Source organism: Sinocyclocheilus anshuiensis, unplaced genomic scaffold (assembly GCF_001515605.1).
Source record: "Sinocyclocheilus anshuiensis isolate Anshui unplaced genomic scaffold, SAMN03320099.WGS_v1.1 scaffold111, whole genome shotgun sequence".
NCBI classification, from domain to species: Eukaryota; Metazoa; Chordata; class Actinopteri; order Cypriniformes; family Cyprinidae; genus Sinocyclocheilus; species Sinocyclocheilus anshuiensis.
The window spans coordinates 974,093-985,283 of record NW_015552549.1 but is presented as its reverse complement, the minus strand read 5'-3'; the positions used below and the strand labels follow the sequence as shown (position 1 = coordinate 985,283).

The 11,191-nt window shown below is 35.3% G+C and overlaps 1 protein-coding gene across 1 annotated transcript in view; it reads left to right on the top strand.

Annotated features, from left to right (window-relative positions):
* The window catches only part of LOC107664319 (actin-binding LIM protein 3-like), an 82,325-nt gene that overhangs the window by 5,280 nt on the left and 65,854 nt on the right, over positions 1–11,191 (top strand). Inside the window, exon 2 of the mRNA XM_016454845.1 lies at positions 6,876–7,013. Coding sequence (XP_016310331.1) covers positions 6,876–7,013 — 138 coding nt within the window. The remainder of the gene's footprint in view (positions 1–6,875; positions 7,014–11,191) is intronic.

The window sequence follows — 11,191 nt, the reverse complement described above, 5'->3', positions numbered from 1 at the left end:
TGAATAATGTTAGTTTGCTGTTAACAAGTGAAAGCATCTTAAAATATCGCAGTTTTGCATAAAACAGAAATAATATACTAACCTTTCGTCGAGTTAAGGTGCATTTCTCTTTTGTCCTTTTACAGCCACTTCCACCAAACAGTCAAAAAATTACTCCCTTGCCATTGGTCAGTTTTACGCGGGCAAGTTCAATACTGTAAATTGATTTACAGTAGTGAGGAAATACAGTAGTGACCGTATATTTTCCCATAATCCTTTGCGGTTTACAGTAAAATACTGTATACACATTTTACAGTATCTTACTGTACATATTACAGTATAATACTGTTCAAATTACAAAAATCAGTTACAGTGTAGATAGTGATTGTTTATTATCAGGGGCGTTGGAAGGATTCAAAAAGGAGAGCAGGGGTACATACATATTTTATAAGCCTGACTCATGAATATTATTTAAGTGGCATAACAATTGGCTAATGAATGTGACTGTGAGTTTATCCTAAGGTTCCTGAAGTCATCATACCCTGCTCCTCCTGTGTCAGCATTCACGACTCAGCATCCCTCACATCAATCACACGCTAGCACACACACTTACAGAAGTGCCTCCATCACCACTGTCCTGTCATGCCAGCCCTGTGGAGAGCAATGAGGTGGAACCCAACTTGCCTTCAATGTTCAGACCTCGTCAACAGTTAGCTGCACCCTTTTTAGCCATCTGTAAAATTAATGCACTTTTTCTTTTGAAATTAATGGAGTTTGTGATAATAAAATCAATATTAAGGAATATTAGGAACAAACGAGCAATTTAATTAATCAAAATGGAATAATATTTAAATGTTTTTTTTCTCCCATGAAAATAATTTCGTCTTGCCTTTAAATGGCTTATATAACTCTACACCCTTACCTTATTTAGTGTACATGGACTCATGAATATGCATATTAAAAAAAGACCCACCCCGAAAGTTGACGGGATTGGTTACATGTTTGTGTGACCGTATGAAACTGACTGTATCAAGCTGCATTTTTAAGACTGTCTTTGTTAGACTGCAGTTTTACGGAGAAAATGCTCAGCAATGTTGATTGATGAATTTGCACATGGTTTGTGTTAAAGCATATTAAACATTTTATTTTCACCACAGGGGGTCTCTAAGGTAAGAGGTTGCTAGAGGTTGTTCGGTTCAGTTTTGTTTTTGGTGGCCGAAACTCTTAAAGTCTAATGACCATTTGCCAAAAAGTAGTGGTTACAAATGTAAAAATCGCCCCCCTCCAGCTATAATGGCAGCTTCCCAGATAAAATATTATGCACTATGCATCTGCTTTGATGTTACTCTGTAGCATCTCTGTAGCATCTATCTGCATAATGCATAAGCTCTACCTGGGAGTTGATTTAAACTGAGCTAGTGTGTCAGCAGACGTAGACCCACTATGGCACCGTAAACACACTCTCATCCCATCTGGAGTGCAGTCCGGCCCAGAGTCAGCACCCATTTGTCATTCCTGTAACCCAACGGTATGATTTAGCAGCACTGGGAACAAAAGTGAAACACCAGCATGCCAAAACTTGTCAGGGTTGAATTTCCTACAGATCCTTTCTAAAGATTTAATTGTCCTTGCATTTCCCCTGGCTTGCATATACATCTTTGAGGAAGCTCTTTCTATAGGACCACGTAGATATAAAAGCCAGAAGATGGACACAGAGTGTCATTCCAGTACAATAACTGCAAGGCATGTGCTATAGAAAATGTTTTACAAAGATAGAGTACTACTTGTAGTGTCTAGATGTGCTAATTGGATTGTGGCTCCTTGCTATTACAACAACGTTATAACTAACACTTAGCTTTGACAAACATATTTGCGTAAAGGGGAATAGTTTTAATAACTTCTTCAGCCCGATCTCTTGATCATTACTCAGCATTTCTATTTTCTAAACCATTAAGGATGCATTTGTGCGCCTCTGTGTTATTTGTCTTCTCTATAGTCTCCAGTTTCCTATCAGAGGGATTTGGCAGGTTCTGTTAGTGGGCCAAGCTTATATCTTTATTACAGTGTCCGAGTACTGTCTTTCTGCTCAATGAGCAATGCTACAATCCAGCTGATTGTCATTGTAAATGTTTGCAATCTAGCTTCCTAAAGCTGCTCTCCATTAAAGAATCCAAGGAATCATCTCCTGTAGAAGACATGAAGGTAGATAACTCATAGAGTGACACTAGGGATGTTCATCAGATGTCCCTGACCCAACACATCTCTCTAAACTTCGTTGAAATCCCAAATCATTAGTAACCCTGAGAGCAGATCGAAGGCCGGAGTGATCATTTGACTGACAGGGTCAGTTCAGCTCCTGTCGCTACAGCAATGTTGGCTTGAATGTAAGAGTCATATATCATATTTGGTCAGGTTCTCCGGAGGCCCACGTACTGCAAACAGGTCTTTGAACACCCCCACTTTTCTTAAGCAGGTTTCAGGGGTTATGTGGAAAGATTTTGATTGTCTTTTTAAATCTATAAAAGAGAATGATGAATTGATAAACAAAAAAAACAAATTATTTTAATGAGAAATTACATTTCATATTAAAGCTAGTCCATTGAATGTTCTGTTAATCAAAAAATCCTGAACATTTTTTTTTAACAAAAATATTAAACAGCACATCTGTTTTCAACTGATAAAAGATCTTGATAACATATTTCAACCAAATGTTTCAACAATATCAAACTAAATGCAGTTTATATTGTTTTAGATATGCTAAATCTGATCGGATAGAGCGAGTAATGACACACATTATTTAAACATTTACACTTTTGTTATTTTCAGTAAACCATGCTGTTACCAACCACCAAAATCACATTTTTCTGTACTAGTCAGTATTGTCGCAAGTAAGTGTTCTGACTCTGGAAATGAGAGTGTTACTTAGCCATTAATTCTAGCACTGGATTTAAAGGTCTTCACCCAGTGCACATTACTGTAAAGGATAAGTGGACTCTGTCTGACCACAAGATCTTGTTTACACCTCTCCTCTGTCTGGCTATGGAGGAATTGAAAGCAGCCTTGTCACCTCCACTCTCCCACAATCCTGTGTGACTATAATCCACAGGAGGCTCCTCCGTTGAGGGCATAAATAGCAGCGGCCCCTTAGGTCCTGTGGTTATCACCTTACACCTCGGCCGGATGTTACTGGCCCTTTGCTATATACAATATTGCTCAACATTATTACTCTGAAGTTTCTCAGAAGAACTAGGTTTCTCTGAATCTCCTTTTTTGTAAATCAAGCATTTTATTTCATTCATTTTTATAACTGTGCAAAAACCGAGAGGAATTTGTGGCAACACATGTTTAAGCCATTGTGACCTATTTTGGGACTTGGGGATCGTGTTTTTATTTGAGCTGTGAAGACTGTCAAGTCTGTATTAATAATAGACGTTTTTTCATTTGAATCTAGATTTTAGCATCCATTATAGTAATACTTTCCACTGAAACATGAATGCTATCTAATGTAGGTGCCATTAAAAACTTTAATCATGTGTGCATGTCCTCCCCTGATATCTGTGCACGTGATATACTGTAGCAGGGATTACACAGCCTGTTTACACCCACCATCCTTTAGCACAGCGATACCCATAAATGACAGATGAATGAGGCCTGAAAGACATATTGTCTTTTAAAGGCATGTAATTTATTCTCTTTTGAGCTGTCACCTCTGTTTATTTGTGCGTTATTGTACGTGACAGTTTACGGGGTGCTTGCAGTCTTTGAGGTACAAAGAAAAGCAAAGCTTTGGGGGAAATAGCTCTCACACATGACCAAAAATGCTCCTGGTTTTGTGATATTACAAAACATCTCATATTTTCTCTTGTGTGGCTGTTATCTGCTTTTAACAGCATTGTGACTGTACTGTCCTCTACACTGACAAAAGACTGGGCTCAGAGCGTCTCGCAGAGCTGAGGGCCACACACAGAATTCAGAAAACCACTCTGGAAGTTGGCCAGGCAGTGCGTCGCGCTGCCAAAGGAATAAGTGCTTACAATATTACCAGTGTGAGATTGAGCCACTGGAGGAGGCATAACAGCATTAATGGATCATTGTTCTTCAGCTGTGGATGAAGAAAAGTCAATGAAACTCTCTATTCCAATAGAATGACAATATGCAAAGTGATTTTCTAGTATAAGTCATTGTTTGTTGAATAGAAAAATGCTATTTTCAGCTCTCAGATACTTACCAATATGCTTTGTATTTATTGCACAGATATTTAGATTTATTTATTTATTTTTACAACGTTATTAATTTATTTTTGTAGTTGAATAACACTGTTATAGTCTTTAGCAAATCTCAAAATGAATATAATCTTTTTTGTATTCTATTCATTATAATGTTTTGATGCCTAATTTCAGTTGCAGCATCTAAAATTATGGATTTTAGTTATTATTGTTTTGTTTTTCATTTATTTTGACAAAATAAATATCGAAATTCAGTACCTTTTATTATAAGACTGTTTGTTGCAGTAAAAAAAGTCTATTTTCAGCCCTCTTGACCGGTATATCAATATAAGTGTTTATTGCATAGATATTTCAATGATATTTTGACAATATTATTTATTATTTTAACACTTAGCATATCTCAAAATGAATTTTTCATATTCTGTTCACTGTTATAATTTCACTTGCGTTTAAAATGATTGATTTTGGTTGTTAGAGTTTTATTTTTAATTTATTTTAAAAATTGTTTCAGATAGTTTCAAATTTCAGTATCGGCCATTTATTTGTTATCTGCTACAAAATGTAAATATTCACATTGATAATTGTGATTTATTGTTGAAAAATTAGGGAATTTCCCTCACAAGTTTATCTGATCAGTATCACTTCCTGACTTGACACATTGTGCTCGCTGATTACGTTTGTCTTTTCCAACATGCACACAAAACCCTCATTAAACATGCACATTAAAACTGAGTTCCCAGTATGCTCTACCAGGCCAGACCCCTTTTTAATACGTGTTCATGGCTGTCGCCTGGCCCTGTTTCTCGGGGAGCTGTGGGAACATGGTGCTGATGAATCTGATCGCAGGCCCGGCAGTTCTGCTCTGCTGCCAGCATTGTAGCTGAAACAATGGAGATCAGGGTAGGGCATGTGCCCTTGCTGTTTTCAACATTTTCGCCCAGTTAAATCCGTTTAGACTAAAGCGAGAACAACACTTGCTACAGTGATTGCACAGTAATTGATTTATTCACTGACTGAGTGTTTGAATGCCTGTTATGCATCTTTAATATGAGGGCAATCAGCACAAAACCGTACAGCCATCAATACACAGAAAGAGAGAGAGCAAAGGAAATTATTTAGGTAACCCTCAGGCCCATTATAATGACAAACACAGAACTCACAGCTGTAGTACAGGTACAACAAATACAGTGTAAAGGACATTTTTGGTTTCACAATGCAAAATACATCACTTTTGTCTGAACATACTGTACTCAAACGCATGACCAATATTGAAACTCTGGCTGATTCAGATAATGCTATAATTATTTAATTATTAATACTTATTTTTGTGTTATGGCTGATATTTAAAGATTACTACTTTGTTAGGAAAATGATTTATTTTCGAGACAAGACCATTTAAAAAATAGGTCATGTAAATGTGCCCCCCCCCCTCCTCCCCAAATCTAATTCTAAAACCAATTGGTTTACATGCTACGAGTCAATTTAGGCATTACAGCATTATATTAAAGTATGAAAAATGGATATTCATTTTGAGATTTTTTTAAATTACATTTTAATAGTGTTATTAGATAAAAATTATGGATTAAATTATTAGTGGTTGTATTATAATTTTATAGTAATAATTAATCATTTGAATAAAATCTTATTTTTAAATGTTTTAGTTTTCATTGTAATTTTTGTTAAAGTTTTTATCAATTAATTTAATTATTTAGTGCTTTTATCATTTTAATTATTTAGCTTTAAATTACTTTTATTTCAGATTTAGTTTTAATAATTTTGGTACTTCAACATTGTTTTTTTCTATTTTTTTTTATTTTTAGTTAACATTGATTCAGTGTCAACCAAAAATAATAAATAAAAAAATGATTTTAAAAACTCTAATATTGGCCAATAACCAATAATGCCTCGATATATTGTACATCCCCTGTTTTCTAATGTTCGTTACTTACACTTTTGTCTGAACATACTGTACTCAAACGCATGACCAATATTGAAACTCTGGCTGATTCAGATAATGCTATAATTATTTAATTATTAATACTTATTTTTGTGTTATGGCTGATATTTAAAGATTACTACTTTGTTAGGAAAATGATTTATTTTCGAGACAAGACCATTTAAAAAATAGGTCATGTAAATGTGCCCCCCCCCCTCCTCCCCAAATCTAATTCTAAAACCAATTGGTTTACATGCTACGAGTCAATTTAGGCATTACAGCATTATATTAAAGTATGAAAAATGGATATTCATTTTGAGATTTTTTTAAATTACATTTTAATAGTGTTATTAGATAAAAATTATGGATTAAATTATTAGTGGTTGTATTATAATTTTATAGTAATAATTAATCATTTGAATAAAATCTTATTTTTAAATGTTTTAGTTTTCATTGTAATTTTTGTTAAAGTTTTTATCAATTAATTTAATTATTTAGTGCTTTTATCATTTTAATTATTTAGCTTTAAATTACTTTTATTTCAGATTTAGTTTTAATAATTTTGGTACTTCAACATTTTTTTTTTCTATTTTTTTTAATTTTTAGTTAACATTGATTCAGTGTCAACCAAAAATAATAAATAAAAAAATGATTTTAAAAACTCCTCGATATATTGTACATCCCCTGTTTTCTAATGTTCGTTACTTAGTGCCTTTTTGTCTTTTTCCTAGTAGTACCCTATCAGCAAAGCTCATGCAGCAGTGAACGGAGCTCCGGACCAATCCACTGCTTTCGCTGCCGGGAGGTGTGCAGAGGAGAGGTGGTACGAGTGCAGCATGCGCACTTCCACATCAAATGCTTCACCTGCCAAGGTAAGAGTCTTTTTCCCATATGCAATGCGTTGTAAACTCTGTGACCTCTCAGAGTCATCTTTTAATTGTGGGAAAAGCTTGCATACTGGCTTGGATTTGTTTCAGATATACGATCTCCAATAGATTCTGTTTGGTAATGGCACTTCATTAAGAACTAAAGCAGAGCTTTCTGCCTCTGACCTAATAGCAGTTTGACATGAGTGGTTAGAAGCAGTGGATTTCTGTTTTAATGATGCTGGCTATGCTCCTGGGGCTGTCTGAAGTAGGGACCTGTTGCGTAATGAGATCCACTGGCCTCACATTGTCAAGATGGTTGTTCAGTGATGCCCCATGGCATTGCCCTCAATTATCAGTGACATTAGTGGCATCAAGAAATTAAAATGTAAAACGAATGTGAATATGAATTGACCAGGTACCGTCACCTTTAGATTATGTTAGATTAAAAATGTGGAAGTGAAACCCTTGAGAGATAGACTCATTTGTGGTTTAATGAGCTTTTAAAAAGGTTGTATTTGTGCTACTTTTCCCTGCTTACACCCAAACTGGTGTAGCCACATGGTCCCTGCATTGCATTTAAGGGGTTGCTGTGGAAACCATGTGGAGGGGCACCCTGCCCCTGGTTGGTGGTTATTCTCAGCTACACTATCAAACCGACAACCAATAGCAGCCTCCCACAGCAAACCCTAGGGCATAGTTGGGGGGATGAGGGGGGCTCATAGATGGTGAGACGGCGCTGGAGTGATTGAAAGAGAATGGCAGTTTCCCTCCCTCCATTATGACATCACGAGTTGCCTTGGAGCAAATGAAGTTACTCAACAATAACAGTCCTTTTCCCCTTTGCTTCCTCTCTCTCAAATTTGCCCACTCTCTCAGCTTTGCCCTTATCTTCCATAAAAATTACCTCAAGCAATAATGTATTTCACCTCTAACTCAACCCCACCCCTTATCTCACGATTCATGCTATGTATTATTGTGTGTGTATTAACTGTGCGCTATGTGTGTAGCGCACAGTTAAGTGTAGCGCACCAAACGCTGCTTCAACAGCTCATATCTCCAGCATTGTTGAACGGTGGTTTGTTTACAGTCCTGTGACTGACGGCTCGGCTTCCGTGCGTGCTGTGAATTTTGTTTGGATTGGAGAACTGAGTGTGATGATGAGCTGTGGGGCTTTGAGGCCCAGTTAATTGGACAAAGAGGCAACATTTGTGGGGTGTTTCACAGGAATCCCAGCTCACTCAGCATGTGCTGTCACAGGTCAGAGGGGCCACGTTGGAGTCGCAGTTGCTGGTGTTCGTAAACACGTGACAGTCTGCTTTCAGCCCTTTTGTTGAAGCTAAAACCAAACGTGGCTGATTTGTATGCCCATAATGTTATTGTTTGTTTACCGAGTTTGTGTGTTATTCAATACAGGTTCAATGGAAAAATGAGCTTGTGGTGACATTTCTGCAAAATCATATTACATTGGTTCTAGCTTGTTTTGCGACTCTTTCAAAGTGAAATGTCTAGTAGCACTAAAAGCTTTTAGATGAAGACGAAACAGATGAAAGTGAATCTGACAATGTTTTATTACATTGGTTGTTGTGTGTGTTGTGTCAGTTTAGAAATGAAATTACTGGTGAGTGGTGCTAAAACGTTAATCGTGATTTAAAATAACATACTTTACCACCTACACTAAATGTGTTGAATGTAATGTATTCTTTTACAAATCTTGCTCTGTTAAAAGTGGTTTGAGGTCATAAAATAGTATTGTGCAATGAACCACCCAAAATAAGTCTTTATTAATAGATAATGTGCCTCTGTAATAATTTTTTTTTAAGAAAGGAATAAAAGTTGTTGGTGTTTTACAGTCACTAGTGTTCATTTCATCTAGAAACAGCAGTATATTGTATTTACAAGCAAGTTTTTTTTTAGTTTCACAAAAACGGTATGTTTTTCCAATGAGCCTTGGGTGTATTGATCTGAGTTGCGCTTTTATTTCAAAAGGCATTTAAGATGTATGCTATGGCTGTTGGAATCCATGACTGACTTGGAAACCGGTCTAAAATCAATAGTTTGTAATAGAGCTATTTGTTTTGGGCTACAATCAAGTAGATTACATTGGTTGGCTTTACTTGCCGACGTGGCTTTGCAAACAGGAGACGAAAAAAAGGAGATGCCTTTGGAATTATAGTCTAGTTAATTGAAACAGCAAGCACTCGAGCACACAGGAAGAAACATGTGGGCCGAGGTCATGTAGATACAGCTGAAGCTGAGGCAGTGGAGACAATTTCAGGGAGAGTTTACACAGGCTTTGGCCATGAAAAGAGGCGGATGCTGTACACACAGGTATGAGAGAACCAGCTGTTTCCAAGGACACACCGATGGTTAGTTTATGTAAAGGGGAGGCAGCCAGGGGTAATAGCAATACTCACTTCCTGTGTATGCATGCACATATCCACAGTAAAACATAAACAGCCATAAGCTCCATTTTAGGGCTGTCATTAACGATTATTTTGGTAATAGAGTAGTCGGTTGATTATTCGGACAATTCATCGAGTAATCGGATAATTTTTTGTGGTAATAAAAATAAACCTAAGCAAACAATAGACTTTAAAATGACTTAAAATATATAATTAATAGCAATGAGGCAATAATAATTGGTTCAAATGAAATATGAAAAGCGAGTAATCATATGGCTTTACTAAACAAAACAATTAAAATACATAATGTAATAAAACAATAATCGTAACTTATGTACATTATAGGGTTGGGTATCGTTTGAATTTTATCAATTCCGATTCTGCTTATTGATTCCGATTCTTTTTGATTCCCAGTTTCGATTCTAATGTGATTAAATTATGATATCAAATAGGGCTGTCGCGATTCGTCGATTTTATTTGACTATTTGATTTTTAAAAATCCTCGACTTCATTTTGCTCGCGTCGACTATCCGACAAAATACCGGAAGTGGCGCATTTCACGGACGAGAATCCATAAAACACATTATTAGACTGTTTCCCAAGGCTGCATGATATATTAAACCCATTTAAAAATCATAATTAAGCATAATTGTGAATTCACAAATGCTACGATTTAATTAAGTAATTATATACAGTTCTAATACAGTATATGCGCTTTAATTTAATTTAATTAATTTAATTTATACAGTTCTAATACAGTATATGCGCTTTAATTATTTACATTTAATTTAATTTATACAGTTCTAATACAGTATATGCGCTTTAATTTAATTTAATTAATTTAATTTATACAGTTCTAATACAGTATATGCGCTTTAATTTAATTTAATTAATTTAATTTATACAGTTCTAATACAGTATATGCGCTTTAATTATTTACATGCGTGTAGGTTAAGTACCTGCGTCACACAGCGGCTCCGTTCACAGTAGTTCCACAGGAACTCTTATTTAAATGTGTGGAGCGTCTCAAACTCCATCTCTGCATGTTGTTGTGAGTTTGGGTTTATTATAACGTTCATCTGAATGCAACATGCGCCATTTCAGCAGATTTGTAAGGTAAATCATTTATAAATCCACGCAAACACAGAAGAATACAATCGCAGCTTCAAAATAAAAGCTCAAACCCTCACTCTGAGATTACACGTTTTGATGTCCACATATTCTTTTAATTACAGTGGCTATAGCATTTCTGTCCTAAAGAAATGGCCAAATATTAAAGATTAAGTGGACGTTTGAATTAAATGGTGCTTGGTCAATATTAAACAAGTATTAGATCACACAGCAATGTGTAAAAAATAATCATCATGTGCCCTCTGCAGGCCTTTGTTGTAATGCGTAATGTACATTAGCTATATTGTTTATAATACATTATGTATTTTAACAGTTTTGTTCAATAAAACCATATGATTTCTTGCTTTTGATACTTTATTTGAACTAATTATTATTGCCTCATTGTTATTATATATGTATTTTAAGTAATTTGAAAGGCTATTGTTCACTTACATCTGTTTTATTACCAGAAAAAAAAAAAATATATATATATAATTATAGGGCCCTAAGAAATCCGTTTTATTTCCAAATTCATTTTTTTCCATTTTCATTTTTCTATACTCTGTTTTAATGGTTAAATTAAATTTTATTAATCAAAAAGCCTGTCTAATTAATTGAGTTTTACAGTTTTATCTTTACCAAATTCTGTTTTCCATTATTTTCTGGATT